Source organism: Porites lutea, chromosome 5 (assembly GCF_958299795.1).
Source record: "Porites lutea chromosome 5, jaPorLute2.1, whole genome shotgun sequence".
NCBI lineage: Eukaryota > Metazoa > Cnidaria > Anthozoa > Scleractinia > Poritidae > Porites > Porites lutea.
The window spans coordinates 27,925,318-27,950,650 of NC_133205.1; the positions used below are offsets into that span (position 1 = coordinate 27,925,318).

The window sequence follows — 25,333 nt, forward strand, 5'->3', positions numbered from 1 at the left end:
ATATTTTTGGCCATTGCCATTGCTTGAATTGTTTCAGTCAGGAACTTTCTTACATTTAGAGCCATAATTAATAATATACACGAAAAAATTACTCCTAACGACAATTTTTTATCGACTTTTGGTTCATCCCGTTGTCTCCACTCTCCCCCCAGTAATGTTGTGGCCAACTGAAAGCACTCATTTCCACCCATTTTGCTCAAAATTCAACTTTTTGCGGGGTGGGAGGGGAGGTGTCGCTAGTTTTGCTAATATCATTGGAAAGGTCCCAACAGTTTTGATCTCCATTGCAGCCCTCAGTCCGTAATCCACAGTTCGCAGTCCACGTTTGATGCCAAGCGACCGCTCCTTGTCAACTTTGTCGCAAAGCTTCCTGGGGGCGTCCCCTTTTAAACTTTAATGCGCATGACTGAAGCATTTTTCTCTTGGAACAGTAAATATGGGGAATGGCTACGAGTTTGCAGGCGAAAATTGAGAGTTTGGGCGAAAAATTACGGGAAGAAAACAAATTAAGGGAATGTGAACTGCTGGAAAAAGATGTTCAACAATCCACCTGCCCAAAGAAGCCTCTTTTGAGTCTCGATCTACCAACGAGTACCCGTCAACGTCGACCAGGTGAGTTGATTGTAAATCTATAGGCCACCATGAAATCTTCAACAGACGTTCCAGTGTATTTTGTCTTTGTGGAATTTAGCTTGTTTTGTCGGTGAATAAGAGTTAGAGTGACAGGATTTTGTAGTGTGATTAAGGTGTTTTCGCGTTTTAAAAGCCAAATTTTTGGATAAAGATCTTGCAAGTGCATGCGTTTAATGAGTTTAATACTAGTGTTTATACTGCTTTGTATACTAAAAGAACTTGGCAGATGGTCATTCATATATTTGAATGAGGTGTTATAAAATTCAATTTGAATGTGTCGTAGCTTTCTCTAACGTAAGTTAGAATTTATGTCAAGATGTGATTGATAAGTTTCGATAGGTCTTAATAGCTTGAATAAAGGCCAATGGAGCTCAGTTAAAAACGTGTTTAATCTTGTTTTGTAGATTAGAGTTCGTCTCTGTTCTATTCAACAGTAGTTGAAATATGGAACAGAAAAGGGATATCAATAAATCTTTCATGTTAGTTTACTGTTTCGTTTGTACTTATAACAGTGTTTGAAGAAAGGAAAAAGATGTTAGTAGTGTATCACTGAATTTAGATATACATGTACTGAAAAGCACTCAGTTACTGGAAGAAAGGCAGTGTTTTTAGCTTAAAGAAAGGGATATTAGTATTGCTATACAAGGTACATAAATTAATTTGCATGGTGATCATGTTAAAAACAATAATCAAAACATGCAAAGTGATTTGTTGTTAGTTCTAGGCTACACTAAAAAATTTCCTATAAATGCTGTAATTTTAATGCTCCCAGTAAGTAAGTGAATGAAAGAGCTCTGATCTGTTCTATCTTATCTGCCACAGGCAATTTATGTGTTCCATCCCAGCCAAGGTCGGGAAGACAGCGCCGTTGTCCAAGAGCAACAGGAAGTCGAAACAAAGATGATGACAGGTACATTATATTTTATTATTTTTATTAATTTTCTTTACATAAAATAATAATATCGTCAATTAGGCTTAACAAATTTTACATACACGGTAATATTCGTGTGGGCAATGATAGTTTAGTTTATGTGTTTTGAGGTTCAATCTTATTCTGGGTTCAAATTTTATTTTCCTTTTTTATGAGCATTGTTATGTATGAGAATGAGTGTAAAGCAAAAGAAAATGAAATGAAAACCAGGGATTAAATTGAACCACAACATATAAATAGGGTGGGAAAAGCAATTTCTTGGAGTATTTCTTCTGCATTTTTTGTACATTACACTGTATGTGCTGTCCAAGTGAGAAATTTCATAGTACCGGTAATTCTATTTTTTAGTTGTTTTATAATCTATTTGGAAACCAGAAACATTCAAATAAAGATCTCAGAAGACTACAAGAACACTCTTTATTTGAACTTTGTGACTTTTTAAGGCTTTGTTCTACAGAGGAAGTGCTCAAAGTAACCACAGCTATTTTCAGGTTTATGATACAGCATACACTGTTAATATACATACAAATCTAGAATACAATAGGCATGACATTGATCAATTTGGTCTGAATTACAAGTCACTTACTTTTCTGAACAGTACGTAGTAGATGTTTCCTGTATCCCCTTCTTTTAGTGTTGGGTTTGTCAAGAGCACAATATTAGCAATAAATTAAGTTGCTGTTTTTTTTAGAGGTTTAATATTAATTTGCAATTAAGTTGCTGTTTTCTACACTGCAGTGCTCAAATTGAAATAAAGCTTCAAGAAATTACCAAACAGACTGGAATCCTAAAGCTAAGGGATGCGGTTAGTAAAAACACAGTTTACATTGTAAATTACAGTAGTTGTAACTAAGGTCATTATATTTTTCATGTTGTCTCAATCAATTTTCCTAAGGCAAGAGCACTGTAAATATATATTTTGTGGTTCAATTTTATCCTTGGTTTAAATTGTATTTCCCCTTGTTTTAAACTCATTATCATGCATTACCATACCCAAAAACAAAGGGAAAAAAATACGAACCAAGGATGAAATTGAACTGCAATATACAGTATACAATAAACATAAATGTCATGTAATGGAATTTTTTTTATAAAGCTTACAAGTACAGTGTTTTTGTATGTCCATCAGAGCTTTGGTTTTACTATTGATGATTTGGAGGCCATTGAAGAGATTGGAAGTGGAACATGTGGCCAAGTGTGCAAGATGAAGCATAAACAAACAGGAGATGTCATGGCAGTCAAGGTACAGACCATAGGCTTTTTCCCTTCAATTAGCAATACTTGACTTCCTCAATTAAAGTAATTTCTTTAAGCAGATGTGGTTAGAACTCCATGTATACAATGAACAGCCCTATTGACTGGAACATCCGTGACGTTTAAAAAACAAACAGTTCATTAGATAATTTTTTTTCCCAAAAGAACGATGTTGTACAGTCACATAGTCGTTCAAATATTTGCATCGTCTATCAGTGCTTGCAGTGCAGTGTTCTGTAACGGTTTGAATTGCATTGCTTAACTTACATACGATGATAACTTTTACCCGCAAACAGAAAATGCGACGGAGTCAAAACAAAGAAGAACAGAAGAGAATTCTAATGGATCTTGAAGTAGTTATGAAGTGCCACAGCTGCCCATTCATTGTCAATTGCTTGGGATCATATATTTCCAGAGTGAGTCCCTTCTTGTTATTGTTGAAGGTTACTGACTTTTGTTCATTCATTATTTTTGTATCCTGTTTAAAAACAGGCTGTTTTTTCAGTGTCATCTTTTCACTAAAACTGCAACCTTATCAGAATGCAGCTTCAGGATTTTGCTTCTGTGCAAAGAAATGCTATTTCTGATACTCGATATAATGATGCCATCATGAAAATGTCCACGTTTTTTTTTCAGCTGAATTTGCTCAAGTGTAGATTGAAAATGTTATTGTAGCATGAGTACTATTTTAATTTTATCGAGGTTTTATTTACATGTATTTGTGTATTATTTTGGTAGTCTGATGTGTTTATTTGTATGGAATTGATGACAACATGCCTGGATAAGTTAATGAAGAAACTTAGTGGACCAATTCCAGAAGAGGTGTTGGGGAAAATATCAGTTTCTGTAAGTATTGTGTCTAATGCATTTACATGTAACAGTTTGTCATTTACATGTAAGGAGTTTTTAATACTGTTGAACTTAAATACATGTAACTTTGCAAAATTAATTCCACATTCATCTGTTTTTACATGTAAACTGTACAATGTATGTTTTGTTTTCCTACTAGAGACCATGTGATGATAGCCAAAAAATTCTCTTTTTCAAAAAAGTGTTGTCTTATCCACATGCATGCATGCATGATTTATGAAAAGACAAAAGGCAAATTACCTTAAGAACATATCAAGTGGTATGAATTGGAAAAACAAAAAATACAAGCTGTAAAGGTCTTTTAATGATGTGTTCCAAGTAACATACAAGCAGAGTTTGTAACCAGTACTCAGTGAGTTCGTTTAATTGACTGTTCAAATAATAGTACATGTAACAGTATATTACGTACATTACAGTTTTCTTCACAATTTTCTGTAGCAACATTTTAGGCAATGATGTGTACACTTTTTGCGGTCTTTAAGCAAGGCAGATACTTGTATTTCATTGAATTTAAAAACAACTTTATTGGTGAAAATTTGAGAATAGCACTTGCATAATTATAAGTCTGAAATCCAGATTAGCTGAAATTTGTTGGTGCCAAATGCCCCAAAAGTTCTTTAATCCGCATAAAGAAGCTCACGTGGAAACTTTATGTCACACGGTGGATTTTACATTGTTTATTTATGCATGTATCCCTTCACTTTATTGGTGTATGAGCTGTTTCATTTGTATAATATGTACATGTGTCCATGTTTTTCTCAGATTTTGTTTAATTTGGTGATGCCATACGAACATGGCAAGGCCAGAGAAAATCAGTTCTTTAGCAGTGGGGGTAACTTTATATTAAATTGTAATCATTATGTACAACATGTTTGCAGTAAGTGTATTTTGTTTCAGATTGTAAAAGCTTTAAATTATCTCAAGGAGACTCATGGAGTTATGCACAGAGGTACATAGACTGTAACTATACCTGTCAGACAATAATGCCCTTGCTGTTATGTGATTGGATGCAATTTGAGATCAGTTATTGTCTTACAAATCACATCCAATCACGTACAGTCCACGAAAAATTTCATCTGTACAACACAACTAATAAAAAAATAATGCTTATTTAAGGTATTTACATTGCTTTGATAAAATCATGGAGAGCTCTTGAAATTTCATTACAGTCAACTCTCTCTTAATGGATACCTCATTAAAACTTACACCTATAGTTTGTTTCTTCCGTTCTTGACTCCTCTATAAGACAGACATCTCTAAGGCTGCTGCCTAAGAAAAAAAGTTTGGAGCCCAAGCCACATTCTAGGAGCCATGCACTGATCGATAACCTAAAATAAGTAAGCAGGTGCTCAAAACTTGATTCACGCGCCTCTAAACCCAATTCGTTCGAATTTCGTGAAAAGTGCTTCTTTGTTTACTTTTATCAGTGGAAATTTTTTTGCCTCAGTCAACGAACACACGTTTTAAGTTTTTGTTTCAAAAGCGCAAAATGAGCAGGGAATCTATTGCTATAAGAATCATAACTTTTAGGCACCCAGGCAGGCTCCTTATTTTAGTCACCCACGAGCAAATCATAGGAGCCTCTGGCGACTGAGTGCCTGTTAGGAAGCAGCCTTGATCTCTGTAAGATGGGCACAATATGGTACCAGTCTCAAAGGTTTCCGTCTTAGAGAGAATTCACTGTAAACACTTAATTTGTAATTTAGCATTACTAATAACAAGTAAGATATAAAAAGAGGAAATAGCATGTAGATAGTAAAAGATAACTTGAGCCAAGTCAGTGTAGGCTTCTCTGAAGTACTACATTTGTGTGTGTATGTCTAAAGTAGTTTCTAAAACTTATCAAAATATTATTATTCTCATTCCTAATATAGTCCTCTGAATTATTTGTGTAAGTGAAAAAAAATGTCAGGTGCAGTGTACATCAAGTCTGTATGCTTACTTAGGTCCAGTTTACATGTATGTGACAAACCAAGAGTCATGAAGAGATTGTTGTATTAACGAGGTGGTCATACATTGTATTACTGAAGTTGACTGAAGAAAGAATAATCAGGGTGGTTAAAATTTATTGTGGCATACTGTGGGGTTGTAAAAAGGACAATAAATAAAATGAAATTGTTCTGTTGTTTCTCTGATGAGAGTTTACAGACTGTAATCTGTTCATTGCTAGATGTTAAACCATCCAATGTATTGCTGGATCAGAACGGTGCGGTGAAACTTTGTGATTTTGGCATAAGTGGTCGATTGGTGGATTCTAAAGCCAAAACAAGAAGTGCTGGGTGTGCAGCTTATATGGCGGTAAGTTTTGTGCCAAGGTTGTCATTAGAACTTTTTCTGAGAGTGACCAAAATCAGTTTTCTCCCAACAACATCAAAAGATAATCAAGATAAAAGGTTACGACAATTAATAAAAATAAATGGCAATCTAAAGGATTACATTCTCTCAACTAATAATTAGGAAATATGTGGATATGAGGGTTCTAGCTTTTAACCCTTTAAACCCTCAGATCAAAATTTGAATTCTCATTTGTTGCCCCTATTCACTTCCTACAGAAGTAGTGGGCAGAAGGTGATAAAATATCAAGCAAATTCATCTTGTGTGATCATGTCCGTAATTCTCATGACCACTCTGTTTCACAAAGCATTGATATTACATGCAGAAATTTGATGCTGATCACTCTTATGGCTTAAAGGGTTAAGTGGCTCTTTCTAGCAGCTTCAGTGGTTTGTTATCTGGTTTATATCAAAAGGTTATCAAAACGTGGAAGGGACGTGTCATGACGTTGCTTCCCTTATAAAGGTGATATGTAATTCTTACCATCGCACATGTCTCAACAGCCAGAGCGCATTGACCCTCCGGATCCAATAAATCCAGATTATGATGTCAGAGCAGATGTGTGGAGCCTGGGAATAACTCTGGTGAGGAGAGCAAAGTTATGTAGACAATAATTCCGCAGTTTTTATTAAACACATGTTCAATTGTCTTGTAATTCTATGTGTTACTATACACAACTTCAGAAGGTTTATCTATGCATGCATGTGATTACCGATATGTTGCTAAGACCAGTTTGGGGACCTGTATGTATGACACTGATTTTGTAGCAACTAGTTATAGTGTGTCCTGGGACTCATCTTGCAAAAAATCATGAATCCCAGTTGAGAACCATTGAGTTCCAGTTCAAAAAACAATGAGTCCGAAACTGAATTTTTTGGGGCCTTTATGTAACGCAGACAATTAATCTGAAGACAGACTCCCAAACTCTGAATTACAGTTTACTGGAATAAATACTGACTCCTTCTATCGTAAAGCAAAACAAAGACTAAAAGAAATATACCTCGTTAAACAGCAGCCTCAAGAACAGCCACAGAAATCACACGAACAGGATATTCTACAAAAACATCTTCAAATCGATCGGTCGATGTTTGCGTCCCACGCGACGCATACCATGAATTATTTTGCGTCTTTGGCGCTTTTTATGCGTCAGGGACGCAGGATTCAGAGGTAACAAAATAACTGAGTATGACCAGGAAGAAAAGAAACTTTAATTTTTTATTATTAAACAAATGTTCTGTGCTGTTTGTCTTTTATTCCAACAGTGTTCAGCAGTCTTTGCTCATTCTTTTTTTTAATTTTTCTTTTTTACCTTAACGAATTACCTGGCCCGTTTTTGCCCTGTTGTGCGTTGTAGTGTAAATTGCTACGGTAGCAAAACGAACAAAACATGCATGGCATACATTTCTTTACAGTTAGCACACGCGCAAACGACCTGCTGCGTACAGAATACCTTACATAGTACTCTGCTCAAAAGATTCGTGGTGTTTTGGTGTCTTTCTCTATTTATTTACAGTAGCTTTGCAGCTGTATGTTTTGTTCCTGTGTTTCAGGTTGAGCTTGCCACAGGAGAGTTTCCATACAGGAACTGCACCACAGAGTTTGAAGTGTTGTCTCGTGTCATGAGTGAGGATCCCCCTGAGCTACCTAAGGACGGGAAATTTTCCAAGAACCTCAATACATTCGTGAGGACTTGGTAAGTGGAGATCAATTATCAGGGGCACCCAACGTCAATTTTCGGAAAATATCTGTTCGGAAGACGATTTGAGATCTAGAATTTTCGGAACATTTGTTGTAAAATTGCTTGCTTCCCTGCCTCCCCTTGAAATCCGAACAGGTGAAAAATTTTTAGGGGATAAAAAAATGCCTATATCTACTGTTTAAAAACTAAAAATACGTTTAACAATGCTATGTTTAAGTGGTTTTGAACTTTTTTCTCGTTGGGTGCCCCTGAATTATGTGAGTAAGACCTACTGACCATACAAGGTACATGTGAGATAGCGCATGCGTCGCACAATGGTTAAGTGAGCTTTGAGGCTACGACCGAGCATGCTCGGAAAATGCGCCGAACTCAGCTGCCGCTGACCGCCATGAGCATATCGGCTAATCTTTGTTGTTAACTCAGTTCCGAATTGCTTTTAACCACATTAAAAATTTTGCCGCTCAATGAAAACTCGAAAAGAGGCCATATTGCAAAAAGTAGCGGCCCATTCAAAAAAAAAAAATGAATGTGTTGTATTCAATACCTGAGCTAAGCTGAACTGAATACACTGTACTTTTTTCAGTGATTACTGTGAACAATCAAGTCCTATTTTGTTGGTTTGTTTTAAGTTTCTGTATATCAGCAATATTATAACAAAGATGTACTTTCCCATCTTTTTAGCTTGGTGAAGGACTACAGACACAGACCAAAGTATAATAAATTATTGGTAAGTACTGTTTTTTTTGTTGTTGTTGTTAAACTGTATGGTGTGTAATTTCGATGCTCTTCGAGATTTTTCCTTCGCCCTAAAAAGACTGGCGCCTGCTACGCTGGCTAAATCAGGTACATCTGGCTTGCGAAAAGTTTTGCCTAATTCGGACCTTTTCTTTGCATCAACGGTCGAAGCTTCATACATGTATATCTAAAGTCAGTTCGATATTAATGTTATCCCCGCGAACAAGGATCAACACTCAAATATTTGGCCTCATCGATCGAAAACCATTTTGATTTTATGTGTTTTTTGCTCCCGCGGCCGAAGACGTTACAGCTGAAATTTTAGCGACAAACCTTCTTCTTTCTTCATCTCAGCGTAATGTTATAATTACAATCTCATTTTCCCTAACATTATCCTCTGTATAAGTGCAGTACTGTTGTAGCTTCAACGCTAACGTCGATACTCACCTCTGCACTGAAACGTCCAGTAGATACATTTCGTATTATGCTTGGTACCTTCTCTCTTGCTACTCTGGGTGCCAGAGACCACTTCGCCGTTTCGGCGTCGTCTCCCGTGGCTCCGGACTTCGGCCGAAGATCTGTCGGCCGACAAGAAGCATACTCAGGGTACTTTTCTACCAAACCTTGAACACTGTTACTTTTTTGTTTAACAGAAGCATCCCTTTATTCTTGGATTTGAACATAAAGAGGTCAATTTAGCGGGCTGGCTTGCTAGTGTTCTTGAAGATTCACTCTTTCCTGGGACGGAAGTTTAGAGAGCGGTACCGGTAGAACTAAGGCGCAGATTTATTATTATAAAAACAAAGATTCTTTAGTTTAGAGAAGACATGTATTGTGAAAAACGAAATTATCCTATAGTTAAAGTTGCGTTCTCATCGTTTTTTTTATGTTTCTTGTATAGTTCATATTTGACCATGAAATCATTCGATAAATGCTGTATAATTGTTGCATGAAAAGTTATATTATTTTTTGTAGAAGACAAAAGTGAGTTTCTGCTTTGTCATTTCGATTATTGATGTGTACGGAACATGATTCTTGTAGAAGAAACAAATTATCAGACTTTTCAAAGTTTTCTCTAAGAGAAAGTAAACCCAATTCTGATTTTTTAAAAAAGACAATGAAAAAAGCTAGTGTAAAAAGAGGCAATGTCATCCATTTTGCTCTCACTCTGAAAAATGACACGTTTTCCCGGGGGAACATTAAATTGTCTAGTTCCGTACTAAATACGTTGAGGCTCCTGTTGTATAAAAAGGGAAATTGAACTATTTATTTTTGTGAAATGTTTCGTGCAGATCGCTGAGTTCAAGACTCCACCATTTCGATTGGGCACGAGTCGAAAATAACGTCCCCAGATTTCGCTCGGTTTTATGAATTCAAGATGACGACCTCTCAATCTAGGCAACGGCACCAGAAACTAGAGAACTGTAAGCATTCGGCTTTCAAAAATCGCGTAAGTTAAACTATATTCAAAGTACATTTTGATCTCCGCCCTTTTTCTCCGTGAGTATTTTTCTCGCAAGAAGGAAGTATTTTGGCTGACGTATAAACTCCCCCCACTACCATCGGAAAAGGGCCAAAAAAATTGGTGACATTGCCTCTTTAGTTCCCCCTAAATCGCCGTTGACGTACGATTTAAATTAAGGGCTACACGCACAACTGTATTGAATTAAAGTACTGCTGGTTGACGGGTACATGTAAGACTTAAATCTAACGAGTGGCACAAAATTTTGATCTTCTTTTGTAAGGCGCCAAATTCAAATTCATTCAACTCTCTCTTAAAGAACACCTCGCTAAAACGGACACCTTTAGTTGGTCCTTGCCTTTCTTTACTCCCTTCTGTTGAATATCTATAGGACGGACAATTCTCTAAGACGGACATTGAGTGCCGCACGTACAAGAAGAGTTTAAATACATTACAAGTTTTTAGAATTTGAAACTGTTCTGTTTGAGGAGATACAAAATTGACGTTTGGGAAAAAATTTATCATAAGCGTCTCCTTCTATCTGAAATATCGATCTATCATTTAAAGTTCAATGTCAATAAACCTTTAGTTGCCCACAGCTTCTACTCTGCCCTGATTTTGATGCTTACATAAAGGGAAGTTCTCATAGAAAGCATAGAAGTAATACGTTTTTCGTTCATGCCTCTCGGAAAATCTATAATGGATTGTAAGTTAAATCCGCGGTATCACTCTTGTAGGGAGTGACATGTCATACCCGGCATATTGTAGTCTGTAGAATTAAAACGCAAACTTTTTTATAGTCAAAGAGTGTTTTCATTATTTTGAATAACAGTGTTATAACATTAAATAAAGTAATGAAGTTCAGTTTATTTTTAGTGAAGTTGTCTTTATTACTTATTCGAAACTATTTAAAACAAATTGTGCGAGTTAGAGTAGGTTAATGATGATCACAAACGACAAACGTAGAACATTTAGGCTGAGGTGCAAAAGCTTGTTAGGTTAAGCTAGAAAAACCTCATACAGACCTCTGAAACTTGTAACATCTTGGCAAATCCGTGTAAAAATCAATGAAATCAATGCATGTAAACATGCTGGGAGGCATTAGGGACACGTCAACTAAATTTATCCGGGAATTATTTCGGTATGTCGTGTGGTAGACCGATACTACCCAGCTCTTATTATAAGAATGGCAGTTGCCGATAACTTTATCACAATGAAGATGCAATTTTCCCGTGTTAACTTTGTTGACCATGACAACAAATTTTGGACCAAATCATGACCGCAAATACTCCCTTTTCGTTCAAATCGAGTTTATTCAGTCGTCTGTGCCCAACGTACAATACACATTTCCTTTTTTGTGAAACTACTTATGAGTTTTTGAGTGGGAATATACGCAAACGAAGTAATAGCCCAATAATTATACTGACGGTGAATGTTAGATGGGTCACCCTCCTCAGCGAACACGAACACTCTTTTATTTTGTTTTCTTCAGGATGATAAATTTTTAATGGCCAAATTTCAGTTGGAATAAATTTGTCGTCAGTTCTTTTTCAGCAGCCTTACCAGTGTCTTGGCAAAATACCTATCTCCTTACTTTGTATATACACCACTCGGTATTGGGACTACAGTTGACTCTCTCGTAACGGACACCTCTGTAAAACGGACACCCAGAGCTGGTCACTGTCTTTACTTTCTTTATCTGACTCTCTATAGGACGGACATCTCTTTAAGACGGTCCCAGCGGTGTCCATCGTTGAGAGAGTTGACTTTATATACATATAAAAAACTACTTCGAACTTTCTCTTCGAAGAGAATAGAGTCCATGAAAAGCACAATGTTCAATTGATAAAATTGTTATACAAGTGTTACAAGAACGCACCAGTAACTGTGTTATTCACAATGCTGGGAAGACGAAAAGAAAAAAAAAACATCTAAAATATGTTACACTATTTTACAAAGTCAAGTCCGCTTGTTATAACACCTCTCATTAACCTTGATGGTCGCCCTGGCTTTCTCCTCGGTAAGTGAAATTGTTCTTGTCTGTGGAAGAGACCTTCACTTCGTACAAGACACCGGACGGCAAAAGCTTCTGCATCTCCTTCCAAATGTATATTGAAACATTCTCCGTTGTACTGATTACGTTCTTGAAGTGAGGAATATCTAGATCCAAATTTTTGTGATCCAGTGGATCAATGACTGACTTGAGATGCTTGGTCAGTTTACCCAGATGCATAACCATAGAGGTTTTATGATCCTGTTTTCCGCGCAGCGTGATTTTTACTCTGTAGTTATGCCCATGTCCGTTAGGATTGGTGCATTTTCCGAACAGAAATTCGTTTTCCTCTTGACTGAGTTGTGGATTGAAAAGCCTATGACTGGCGCTGAATGTTTCTTTTCTTGAAACGTACACTATAGGCGCTGGGGTAAAGCTATGAGCCATGTTGATTGCCGCATTCGCTGATTAACAAAATGTGCAGTGAGTAGTTTGATAACTTTTTTTTTTTTTCCCAAAGATTGAGCACTTCTTATAATGAAATAAAGAAGTAAGGAGGAGGATAACGAGTTAATTAACACTAAATCAATCGTCATATACACCTAACTAACAGTACGTTACAACAAGTGTTCATTAATAAGCGTTGATTTCATTCTCTCTGATATTGATGCAAGTGTGGTTAGGTTTCTTACTACAATAACGTCATAAGGACGGTCTTATAATGTTATATCCACATGCATGCGAGTTAAAAATATAAAGATCCATGCGCTAATTGACCCATTATTTTAGAGGTGTTAATGTCTACTTTTTTTGTTGTTTCTCGTTTCTCCTTCTTTGCGGTATAGCACGAAACTGAAAAATGCAGCAATTCGCACAACGCCGTTTAGACCGCTTACGCAACTATAAGACGTAATCAAACAAAGCGCTCCTAAAGACAAAACATAAAGCAGTTTCAAGCATATTGTTCTTATGGGTGAGAAAACTGGTAATAACCGTAGAAATCGTAGTGTTTGGGTTAGGAGGTGGATTGTTGAGAAGCAGAATAAGGAGGCATTTTGAAATAGACAGAGGAAACGAACTGTCGTTGGAGGACTCGTCTATCACAAAGAACAACTTAAGACCAATTGCAATCCAACAACAAGTTAAACAACAAGTTTATTTCTTCTGTAAACAGAATCACAACACATACAGTTGTTGGACACCCAAACTAACGAAAAAGCCAAACTAGCTGGGTGACCATTACGTCAAACGGCAAACGTCAGATTTAAGTTGAGAAATTCTTAAAATAGAAAAGTTGCAGCTAAAAACAATCTAAAACAATTGTTATAAACAAAAATATCGTGAAGTAACTCATTTTTGGGGTAGAAGTAAAGAAATTTACCAGCCGATTAGGGAAAACTTGGTCACGTGGTACAAACCACGTTTACCGTTTGCCGTAAATAGGTGACGTCAGCGTGGGTATCGCTATAAAGTGCGGTGTATTGTGTATATGGTAAGCTGTTGGAAACAATGATTTAAAGAGAAATTGTTGCCCCTTCTTAGCTGAAAGATAATTATATTTTTGCGTCACCACTCTGTTTCATGCGATTTTGTAGCGAAGTAAAAAGGAGCAAAAGAAGAAAGCTGGTCGTAATAATGAAGGCGTAACCTTTTTCCCAGCAGCGCTTAGTCCCAGTAGTTCACTGCTAAACCGTGCGGTGTCTTAATTGTAAATTGTTCTCACTATCTGTGGTCTCACTGGTCTGGAGCCTACAGTTTCTGACAGTCAGAGCAACCTATAGCTGATTATTCAAGCAACTATCTGTATGCAGATGGGTGTCAAAGATGAATTATCTGTAGGTAGGCACGCAATGCATGGTTTTCAGCAGCAAAGTCAAGTTGACGGGTAGCGAAAGGCATCTTTGCTCACGCGCGCAAAGAAATTACCAGCTGTTGCAAGGACCACTTGGACAAACAGCAGCGAGGAAAAGCTGGATCTTTGTGTAGTTTCATGATCAGCAATATAGAATAGCACTTAAAATTGAAGGCAAGGCTGATCGGACAGGTATAGATTGGTAATTAATTTGCCCAATATTTCGACTAGACAAAACTAGTCTTCATCAGGGGCTAAAAAAGGTAAGTGAGTATAGAATAAACGGTTACAATTTTTAAAACAATACAAAAATGAAGACTAGTTATGTCTAGTCGAAATATTGGGCGAATAAATTAGCAATCTTCAGGTGTCCCATCAGGGCCTTGCCTTCAATTTTAAGAAAGTACCGCCCGTGCGCAACCCGCTCATGAAGTTCTGTAACTACCCGGCGGTGGTCTGCGTCTCCTGTTCTCGCACAATCCAGATAAGTTTAGTAACAGTACTTTTAAAGGGTACTTTTGTTGAGGATAAACCCTGCTTAAGTTGTTTTGGTGTCTAAAATTTAACCATGAGTTACAAAACAGAAAGTTACAGAAATTACTCAGCATTATTTAAGTTCAAATAAAGTGTACATGATCCGCCCATGAATTACTGGATTTTAAGTTTACTTGCGGCGCAGTTTTTCATATTTCAGACTAACGTCACAGCAAATCGCTCACGTTCAATAGGATTATTAAATCGTTACTTAAGTATTTCTCTTTGGTACATTCTCATTATTCGGGGTCATGAATGAGAAATATTTCAATGGAGCTTTTTCTGTCAGGTTTAATTTCCATGGAAACGGAGTACTTATAAGCTCAAAAAAAATTTAAGGGGGTGTTTGCGACCGCGCTCAAGTAAAGCAACATAAACGTTCATTTAGCTGATTTTGATTTTGAATGAGTATTACAACTTTTACACTTTTTTTAGCAGCAGTGTTAAAAACTAGGCATATATCATAGCATCATGCTGCAAAAATGTATATTTATGGATCTAAATTACCTTCTTAGAGGTAGTAGTAAGGCCTCGCCTGTCTATCATTTGTTTTAGACTCGGGCCTCTGATGTCTTGAAAACACCAAGGCTTTAAAATATTTTATTTGTGTAACTAAATAATATCATTTAAAATATGCTTAAGTATAAGCGTTGGTGTAAACAGGTCATTATTCAGGATTAGGTTATTTAAGCCTGAATTTAATTATATATTTAAACGATATAAGTTCGATATTGCTATGCAAAAATAAACTAAGATTCAACATTATAATTAGAAACTGTTCGTTGAACTTTCATGATGACACGTCAAAAACATGAGAAACGAACTTGTATCTAAGGCTATAAATATGAGACTGGTGATCAAATCTTCCATTTGGCATATCAGGTACTTTTGTCCAGCAGTTTTCTTCGGGATTGTAGCATTCGACAGACTTCAAAGCAATGCCTCCGCTGTTAACACTCACACCTCCAAATACGTAAACCTTACCGGCATGCACCACGGCAGAATGTCTCATCCGGGAGCTCTTCATTGGAGGAATGTGTTGCCACTTGTTGAGTTTTGTGTCGTACACTTCACACGACTTTAGCACGTTTTCTCCATCACAGCCCCCACAGATGAGGATTTGATCATTCAATGATACTGCAGCAGCAGAGTGGCGCGGTTCATTCATGGGTTGAACACAAATCCAAACATCTAAGAAACAAAGAAAAAACTAATAAAATAACTAGCTTGTAGTCCCAGCTCATCAAAAACCAAAGGGAAGTGGTTTGTTTGTTTGTTTGTTTGGTTGAGAGAAAGCTGAATGTTCGACATAATTTTGAAAGGTACAGGTACAAAACCAATGAGTGTCTTCCATAACTCTGGCAGACCTCCAAGAGATATGACAATTTTGCGTATTTTTTTTGGCCAGTCTGCCATGCGTCATCAGATCAAATTGTGGTAAATTCGAGGCTAAGGAAAGGTCCCAACACTTTTTTTGCAATTCTTTGGCTTGGTACGCATATGTCATACAGGGGCGTAGCTGAATAAGTCGAAGATAATAATAAAAACAATAATAAAATAAAAGAGATAATAGTAATAATAATAATGATGATGATAACAATACGCCTTTTAACATAAAAGAAAATTATTTTAAAAAGCAAAGTTTGACTCAACTCATTTAACCCTGAGTGTTTCTTTAAAATATGTTTCAGCTTAAAAACATACTTTTTTCCACATCTGAATGTCGGTTTCTAGCGAAGTGACGTGATTCATAAAATGATCTGTTTAGAGAGAAAGTGGGACAATGGTGCGCAGATAGCAAGCTTGAACGCGTTGTTCTCACCTCGGCCTCACCATCAATCCTTTAATTGTGCGTACCAATGGAAAATCCTGGCTACGCCCCTGTTATACCAAAACAAACCCTGACTGTATAAAAATCTTACCTTGCCGTATATCATAGCTTTCAACACTTCTAATTCCGTCTGCACTACCATGCGAATATGGAGTTTGAAATCCACCAATGGCAAACGCGCGTTCTCCTGACGTCACAAGACAATGCCCAGCTCTGGGAAATATCAGCGGTGACAACTGTGAAACGTTTGAGCAGCCATCACTGAATTGAACACAGGAGACCCGGGAAGTACAGCGGTTTGTTCTGAGGTCCACTCCTCCCACCAGCAACACTCCGCTCTCAATGGACGCTGCACAGAATGAGTCAAATTCCACGTCATGTATGACTGGCTGGTGTGTGACACGGGTCCATGAGTTGGTTTCACCATTGAATGTCTCTGCGAAAGGAATCACAGGACCCTTGACACAAACGTCTCTCAGTCCACCGATGGCAAATATGTGGTCGTTTGAGGCCACCATTTGATGTCTTTAAAGGAAGGTAGGAAACAGCGATGGATTAAGAAATGAAATAAGTCTCCTAGTTCCTTATATTGAGCTTTTAAATTTTAAAACCTCCAATCAGATCAAGGAGGGGGAGAGACTACTTCACAGAATTTTTTTATATTTCACAACTTGCAATGCAGTTATCTAGACTTACGCTCGTCAGTAGGTATTCGGCCCAGTCTCCTCCACTTGAACTCATACACAAAAACCGTGACGCAGTCAGAAAGGCTAGGGAGGCTCATTTGATACACAAAGGGGACACATTATCTCCCCTAGGAATAATTAAAATAGGCGTGGCGAAGCTCGTTGATATACGAGACTATCTAGTCTCCTACACCAATGACAATCTATTGTTTTTGTTTCATATTTTCAAACTTTTATTTTAAACGCCTACTTTTAGTTTTATCTTCATATTCCTTTTAGCCCCTGAAGAAGGTTTGTTTTCAAAAAAGTATTAGGCAAATTTGCTTAAATATACAGCTATTTCAAAAAAGGTTGTAGGAGAGAATAGCGAACGGCGAATGTCGAACGGACGTTGCAAGACCGAGAGGAACTGTGGTTACGCTATTTCATATGCAAAATTTCATACGTTGCGTTCACCCTGCTTGAAAATCAACACCAACTATGAAAGTTTGTCTGAGGGTTCTTGACTCCGAAGTACAAAAGAAATTCACGCTTTTTTCAATTAAAAGACGTTCCTCGTTGCCTCTTATGAACGGCCTATTATCTCTGACTTTACATCGCCAGTCACAAGAACTTTAGAAATATAGCGCTCAACTGTTCTTTCAGAAACGCCCAAGAAAAATGAAACCTGAATGCAACTGAATGCTGAAGAACATGGACAAACCATATAACCTGCCATCGAAGGTCTTCACTAAAAGGAGCGGGCATCATTGACTAGCTTAGATAGGAGATTATTTACCATCAATATGCAAAACCCTGGCCACAGATCCTTTTGGTCGTACAATCTCCGTTCGACAATTAACAATTAATAATAATGCTAATAATAATAATAATAATAATACATTAATTATTTGTAAATAGGATTTTAATAGTAAGCATTGTTGTCAATAAAATTTTTTTCAAAAAAATAAAATAATAATAATAATACATAATAATTGATTTAAGAGGAGGCCACCATCACTAAGAGAGGTTTTCCGGAAGGTCCTCTATTAAAAGAAACTGAAACAACATTATTAATCCTACAATGAAATATTAAAGTGAGTAGCATAAAAATTAAGAACTTCGTTAAAAATACGTACATAAAGCTAACGTAAGAAGGGTTACCTAAAAACCTATTCAAATTTCGTTTAAAAATCATGTTCAGCTTTGGTCTCTTAAGTTCAATAAAGGGAAGCCCAATCACTGAAAGCTCCAAAATACGTAGTCATACATTTAATAGTTCATACATACCCTGTTTAGGACAAAACACTCAATTTTATTACCCTCTTCAGGCCAAAGGAAATGTACACTGTTTGTTTAGGACAGACTCGCGCAAAATTATATACCCTGTTTAGGACAGAGAGAAAGAATACCATACCCTATCCTAAGGTCTCCCCTACCCTATCCTAAGGGGGTCCCCACCCCGGGAAAAAATCCACGTCAGACGAGAAGCCTTTTCAGCAACGTAGGTGCTGTTAACTTATGTCATAAAAGTCGCTTTTAGTAATATCTGTCGCAATTTGTAATAAAACGTGTAGTTTTTTGCATAACGGCTTTAAGTACACTGTACCTCGTAAAATTGTAAAAACAACGACTCAAATAAAGTATTACAGTATGTTCTTGAACTCACAATGTCAAAAGGCGAACTACAACTTTTAATAAAAATTCGGAATTAATGTATGTTAATTTCAATAAGCTGAATCTATTACATTATTAAAATACGCCGCCCCCAAATTTTGGATTTGAGGTTAACTCGTACTCATTCCTCTGGGGTGTCGTGGTTGCTCGTCTACGTACCGAGAAATAGAGTTACTAGAACCTTCCTTTAATTTCACAATAAAGGAACAAATGAGAAATCTAGCAAAGTTAACTTTACCTCCACCGAGGAACTTGCATGTTTGGTATTTGCGTCCACTTTTGCACAGCAGGGATGAAACAAATTCCACTGTCGAGGATGGTTCCTCTATCACAACCACCTGTTACCACAATCACTTCAACGCGACGGTAGGATTTTCTCGCATTCGTCTTCCAAGTATTATTATTCCATGCTGTTATCTTCTTGCCATCTCGCCTATGGTGTTCATTAAATTGGTCCAATTTAACTTGAAAGTGTGATTGATGTATATAGGGCAAGCGAAGCAGTTCTAGAAGGTCATTAATGCAGCTTGCCCTACGTTCGGGGTCGTAATTTATCCAGTTCAGTGCGATATCCAGAAGCTGTCCTTCGTTTTCAATTTGAATGTCATCACTTGACAAAAACCTGATGACATCTTTCTTGCCTAGCTTCAAAAACGTTTCTGATTTAGCAAGTTCGGTAAACGTTTGGTTAATGTATTGCATGACAGCCCCACGCAGGCCATAACAGGAATAAACATCAGCAATCGAGAAAATTGCCAAACAATTTTCAACGTCCATGATGCTCTCTAGGAACTGACAACAGGCTCCCTTCACTTTTTCCATGAAAAGAAAATTGGATGCTTCTAACAACTCAAGAACATTTTCAACGTGGATCTGAATCTGTCCAGTGTACATGTATTCTAGAAGCCTTTCCATGGCCGCTGCGCTAACACTCTCCACACTGACGGTTGTTTTGTCTTTCTCCATCATTTCCGTTGTAAACATGGCTAGAAAGAAGTTGCTATTAGCCGCAAGAACTCCTTTATGAGCTGGAAATTCTTGACCATCTACCATCAACTTGACATCGCATAATATTTTAGAATGTCTGTGCGCATTCAAAACTCTCAAAATCTCATTGTCATCCCCGTGAATTTCAAGGCTTGACTTGTGTGGCTTCTGCCTTAGTACCAGCCCCATCTTCTTGACTCGCAAACCTGTGGCCAAATGAAAATGATTTCGTTGTCATCCCCTTTAAATATCTGATGCCAAGTAGCAGGTGCTAATACCAAAGGTATTATATTTATTCTCTGTCAATAATTAATCGGGCTTGAAATCCTCTTATGATGTAAACTGGGGGTGTATAAAAGAGAATATTTTAATGGATATAAAATTAAAGTCTCTTATGGAATGTACTAATGTCAACTAAAAAGCGCAACTTCTTCAATATATTTAAGTACACTGGTGAACGATCCCTTTGACAATCAGCACGAACTGAGAATGAAATTGGCCTGAGTATATGAACTTGCCACTATAGAATATACCGGCCAATGCAAATTAAGTAAAAATGTTTCCTAAAAATAATGACACGCAGTGCGACAATTAGCAAAAAATAAACTTGTCGTTACAATTCACCCTATTTTTCGTGCAAGTTCCCACGTGCAAACTTCCATCACAATAAAACAATCACATTTAATATTTTAAAAAACCGTCATTTTATATTGCTGACTAAAATTAAAGTATGGTAATCTCTTCCCTTCTTCGGATAAAACTTCATGCGAAAAAACACATACATGCGGCACATAACTGTGAAAGATATAGTAGTCGGAAAATAGAATTTACACCAGAATATTTTTCTCGCGAAGTCGACCAGAAAAATAATAATAATACCTAGTCTGACATGATAATCTACAATCTACATTCTTCGAAATAAAAGAAGTAGAAAGTAGTTGAGTGAGTTTTGTGAATTCACCGATCAAAGTTTGCTGCAAATGTAGCCCTGACTTTAATGGTTGAGGTCCTTTCTTTTCAAATGGAGAATTGTACTTAAGAAAGAAAGGACGGAAGGAAGGAAGGAAGACATAAGGAAGGAAGTTTAAAGATAATAAAGATGTCAAACATCATCAAGCAATTCAAGGCTTCACGCCAACCAGATGCAAATTGGTCGGAGGAACCGGTCAAAGGACATATAAGGTCGTAAAGAAAATTGGCGGGAAAGAAACATTCAGTTGACTATAATAATCGTTTTATTATTATCAATGTCATCACCACTATCAGTGATTTTTGGAACTAACAGTAAAACAATATAATAAAGCTATAAATAGAAAGTTTGAATTAAAACAAAAAAAATTGAGCTGGGAGCCTGCACGATTTTTGCATCCGTTCTAAATGTGTCCTCGCAAACTGTCAGTCAACATTTTTTATATGTAAGTGACGGCATAAGTTGAAGTGAAATAAGCTTTAATAGTTAGACAACGAAAACAAAGTTGTCGTGATCAAATAGACCCCTTGCAGCTAGCCATTCACGTGGAACAAAACCGCCGTGCTGGAGAGCAAAAGTCGCTCAGGGACAAGACTAACAAAGAAAATTACCATTTCAAATTATGCATGTCTTTTGCTTGTCTTGCCCCAGTACGACTTTTGCTCTCCAGCGTGCAAGGGGCCTATTGCGTAAAAATTGAGACAGTTTCGACTTCCCCTAAAAGTAAGTGTACCAAGCAGCACTTGCATTGTTATGCATTGATTAAAAATCACCATGATTGATCACTGTGCTCGGGTATTACTGATCTGAATAGACGCTTTGCCTAAAAAGCTCGACTTCCTGTTTTCGGTTGCACTATGTATCATGCTTGGCAATTTTGACCACGCTGTATTATCATGGCTGATAATACAACTGGAAATATATACTGATAGCCTTCTTGTTATCAACTAAAATCTTTCAAGCTTACCTTCGTTTGAGTGAATGGTGAGCTTAAAGTTTGGCTTTAATGTAGAGAAGACAGTCCGAAAAGGCTTCCAACGAAAGCAGCGTGTTGAATAGTCAATGTTAAAAATAATTTAAAAAACTGCAGCGAGACGCGTATAAGCACTTCCTTTTTGACAGTACTTCAAGAATCCATTCTTTTAGACGTGACGTAAAGAATAATAGAAGAACAGCTGTTTACGCAACCCTCACGTAGTCTTTTACAGAAGCATTCGAATGGGAATGAAACCGGAACTACAAATTTAATAGCATACTCAAGCATGTTTTGATCAAGGTATTTCCAGCGTAAACAGTGACGTGGATTTTGAGGAAGAATTTAGACCCCAAGTTGTAAACTTGCGGACAAACCGTTCTTCTGTTGTTGGCTGGTTAAATACTCAATGTGTGGCTTAATTTGCCCCAATTTTGTCACTAAGATCCCTTACGTTAAATCCTTTATCTACCGTACTTTCATAACCATCATCAATGCGCAATCAATAACGCGTACGGCTATCTGTTCGAAAATGAACGCGTTGACAGTTACCACAGTTGCTTGGAAACCGTCTTTTCCCGACTTTCAACCTACACGGTTTTTTCAAATTCGACGAAGTTTTACATCCTTTGAAAATGTAGAAAAAATCTAAAGCACGTATTTTTCCCTTTTGCCTCGCACATCCTATTTGAGCAACCAAAAACGAGCACTCCTTTCCTTGACTCGTCCTTCTTACCTTCCGCCATCTTGAAAGACTATTCTCTTAAGCCTCGTTTTCATTCAATCCGGAAACAGGATCCCAAACGGTCTTCCTTCACGCGCAGAGCGTTCGCGGTCCACCGAATCCACAGTTTTATAAGAAGTTAAAAAAGATCAAGAGATCTGTCCAAAGGCGGATATCACGATCTGTCAGGCAAAGACATATACACCATGTATTATTAGCGCTTCACACTAATGACGTCACTATAATTTCTAGTCCCTGCTGTCACTCAGACATTGAACCTGATTCATATGAGTTTCGTATGGAAAAGACAGGTTCGCCTGCAAATTTACATCGTCTTTGAAGATTTTTACCGTCAAAAGAAACAAAATCCAGCTAGGTTTCGATAAAGTATATCCGGAAAATAATTAACGTGTGCCAAGACAATGTTAAACATGGAAAAAACTGTACAGATGCGTGATTTTAATCTTAGTGCGGTGTCATTACCGTGAGTAAAATTATGTAACGGCATTTCACTAAGAAATATATGGAGAGCGGGGCGTCAAAGCTGTTCATAAAAAGGTGCATTTGGTTAAATTAAGAGGCAAAGGGCGCGCAATTTTTTTTCGAGTGCGAAGGCAATTAAGCTACTAAAGTAAAGTATTGCATGGTACCTACCTGGTCGCACAACGATCAATCTTATTTCAGATTTTGTTCCAGCTAGCTCGAAAATCCAAACAATCTGGATTGTCTAAATCCGAAAAAAGTTTGACTTAAGGGAACGCACCCTTTAAGACATACCTGCCGATCCGATTTCAGTAGCCTTCTTTGACCAGGTCGCTATATTTCCGATTTTAACCGTTTATTTGAGTTACTTGGACCAGGTTTTGCTCCCCATAGCAGTAATGCCTTTTATATATAAGAATGAAGCTCAAAAAACATTTTAAAAACGCTCATGTGAATTTTATGAACAATTTTCAAGTCGGAAACGCATGTTACCCATAAAAAGCCTTTGAGTTTCATGCAAAGTTTGTCACGCGGGGGTCCAAGGTGACAAAATCTATTTTTAATAATAGTGCAAAGCGCTGACTCACATAGTATTGCGTGCTGGCAGGAGCCCGTGACTCCTAGTGCTGGCGAGTAAGAGCATAAATACAAAATTGCAGAGTCACAATAGAAATACAGTAGAACCCTGGTAACTCGAACTCTGAAGAAAAACCAAAAACAGATCGAGTTAGCGAGGAATTCGAGTTATCGGGGTAAATTTCAGTGAAATTTTGATCAAAGGAAACGAAATTTAGTGCGAGTTAGCGGGGCCATTCGAGTCATTTGAGTTCGAGTTATCGAGGTTTTTTTGTACCATGCCACACTGAGAGCTAATTCTTATAAGCTTAACTAGTCACCTAGAGCAAGTGTGTATAGAACCTTTAAAAGAAATGATTAATGCAATTTTTGCATATTTACCTAAATGAGCCCTCTACACGCCACTTAAATGAGCCATGCTTTTGAGGTTCTTTTGACGTAGCCTTGACTGCGGCCTATCAGAGGGATCTGGCGTGTCCCCAGAAAACTTTGAAATCTAGAGGATCTGAAGCGGTATTTCCGGCATTTTTCACAAGGTTTCTCCTGAGAGGAAATATCAATATCCTTCTGAATGAGGATTATTTTTCCGAATAAAGTTTTAACATAAAAATTGGTTAATATCTCTCCTAGACAAATGGCCCTGGTATTTTCAGCTTCTAAATTTATGCGTAATGTTTATCGTTAAATGGGTTTATTCAATCTTTCTTAGTCGTCGAGTCTTAAGGCTTAATTTTTGTAGACTAGAACACTTTTATACGAACACTTTTTATGTAAAACCTGGAAGCATTTCAATCTTTTCAGGACAAAGTTCATTCAATACCTAATTGACTGTAGGGAAAAAAAGAATAGACTTTGCTAAAAACGTCATTTAAAAGTTTGGATGCAGTGAATTAAACAAGAGTAGTACATTTAAAGTTATTTTTTTGGTATGATATTTCATAGCTGGCCAGTGGTAGCTGATCAATTGTTAGAGAAGAATGTTGTCAATCAAGTTCATTTTGTAGCTAATGCGCTAGACACTTTATGATATTTACATGACACTCTCCTTGAAACTTCTTAACTGACTGAATTACAAGAAAGGTAAACTGATTAAAAGACTTTTTAAAGGAATGTTTTAGTCGAGAGTATATCAGATGATAGTAAAGACGTTGGACTAAGGCAATCATGGGAACGTATACGGTTGAAGAAGAACCTCTCATTGTTTCCGTGCCCAGTACCGCACAAGTATAATCATACTTTATATTTGCATTCAATCGTCAGGGATAAAAACCAGCAATTATATAAGTACCTGATTAAGTTCCAGTATTTCCAATCCGTCCCATCTTACTGCATAAGAGTACTATATAGATTTAGCCAAGCCCAAAGGCGAAGCGTCCGTTAATATAACACTTATAGCAACAATCTTTAAAATTAACGAATAAGCTTTAAACCATTGCAAAGAAATCCAAAAATTTATGCTTAACTTTAAGAGGGAAAAGTTGGATGATTTTAGAAAAAAAATCCCCTCTTCTGTTAAGCTAATAGATAGCATGTTTACATCAAAAACTTATAATAATCATACACTGTCAGTTGCATTCAGTTGACAGGGGTTTAAAGTAGAAATTATAAGTACCTGATCAAGTTCCAATATTTCCACGATCCTTTTTGAATTGCTTCCAGTAGAGTTAATTGACTAATATTGAGGGTTTGAATATTCACTTTGTTTTGTAACGAGTTTATACTCAAATCATAATATAGGTAATCTTTTAAAAGTATCTAAATGTTACTTTTAGCATTAATACACCTTGGACACGCGAGCGCTTAACGACGATGGAGTGCGATAACCGTAATCATTTAAAATTACTGTTAATTCAGTTTTTTGATGGCGCGCGACAGAACAAGTTCGTTACATTGCGTTTTACAATATTGCGTACTTAAACTGAGTTAAACGTTTGTGACGTTGAGGGACTTATGGGGAAAGAGTTAGGTTTATGCGTTTCACACGTAAATTCAGATCCATTCCACACGAATCCGGATATTATTTTTGAAACCAAATATTTCTTTAACCCTTTAAGCCCCAATATCCACATACAAATTCTCCAAACTGATCCCTATACATTTCCTTAAAGAATGAGTTGAGAGAATTTGATGATAGATCAAGGCATTTCTCT

General features: G+C 37.1%; 3 protein-coding genes across 4 annotated transcripts; 1 reads left to right on the forward strand and 2 right to left on the reverse strand.

Annotated features, from left to right (window-relative positions):
• Positions 1-410: 410 nt before the first annotated feature.
• Positions 411-10,787, forward strand: LOC140936949 (dual specificity mitogen-activated protein kinase kinase 7-like). 2 transcript variants are annotated; one of them, XM_073386457.1, is made up of 12 exons: positions 411-612; positions 1,456-1,543; positions 2,303-2,369; positions 2,694-2,807; positions 3,115-3,234; positions 3,557-3,664; positions 4,586-4,637; positions 5,859-5,986; positions 6,526-6,606; positions 7,573-7,715; positions 8,403-8,448; positions 9,110-10,787. In XM_073386457.1, the coding sequence occupies exons 1-12, from the start codon at positions 444-446 to the stop codon at positions 9,209-9,211; spliced, it is 1,218 nt and encodes a 405-aa protein (XP_073242558.1). In that variant the 5' UTR covers positions 411-443; the 3' UTR covers positions 9,212-10,787. The 2 variants fall into 2 exon arrangements, with proteins under 2 accessions (XP_073242558.1, XP_073242559.1); XM_073386458.1 differs by having other exon boundaries at positions 9,358-10,787.
• A 1,118-nt stretch (positions 10,788-11,905) lies between these two features.
• On the reverse strand, positions 11,906-12,358 carry LOC140938173 (6-pyruvoyl tetrahydrobiopterin synthase-like). The gene has a single exon (XM_073387694.1). It carries the CDS (start codon positions 12,356-12,358, stop codon positions 11,906-11,908), a length of 453 nt encoding a protein of 150 aa, XP_073243795.1.
• A 2,388-nt stretch (positions 12,359-14,746) lies between these two features.
• On the reverse strand, positions 14,747-22,234 carry LOC140938973 (kelch-like protein 12). The gene is made up of 4 exons (XM_073388519.1): positions 22,137-22,234; positions 18,709-19,663; positions 16,220-16,653; positions 14,747-15,488 (listed from the first exon to the last, which is right to left on the reverse strand). The coding sequence occupies exons 1-4, from the start codon at positions 22,144-22,146 to the stop codon at positions 15,088-15,090; spliced, it is 1,800 nt and encodes a 599-aa protein (XP_073244620.1). The 5' UTR covers positions 22,147-22,234; the 3' UTR covers positions 14,747-15,087.
• Between the last annotated feature and the right edge of the window lie 3,099 nt (positions 22,235-25,333).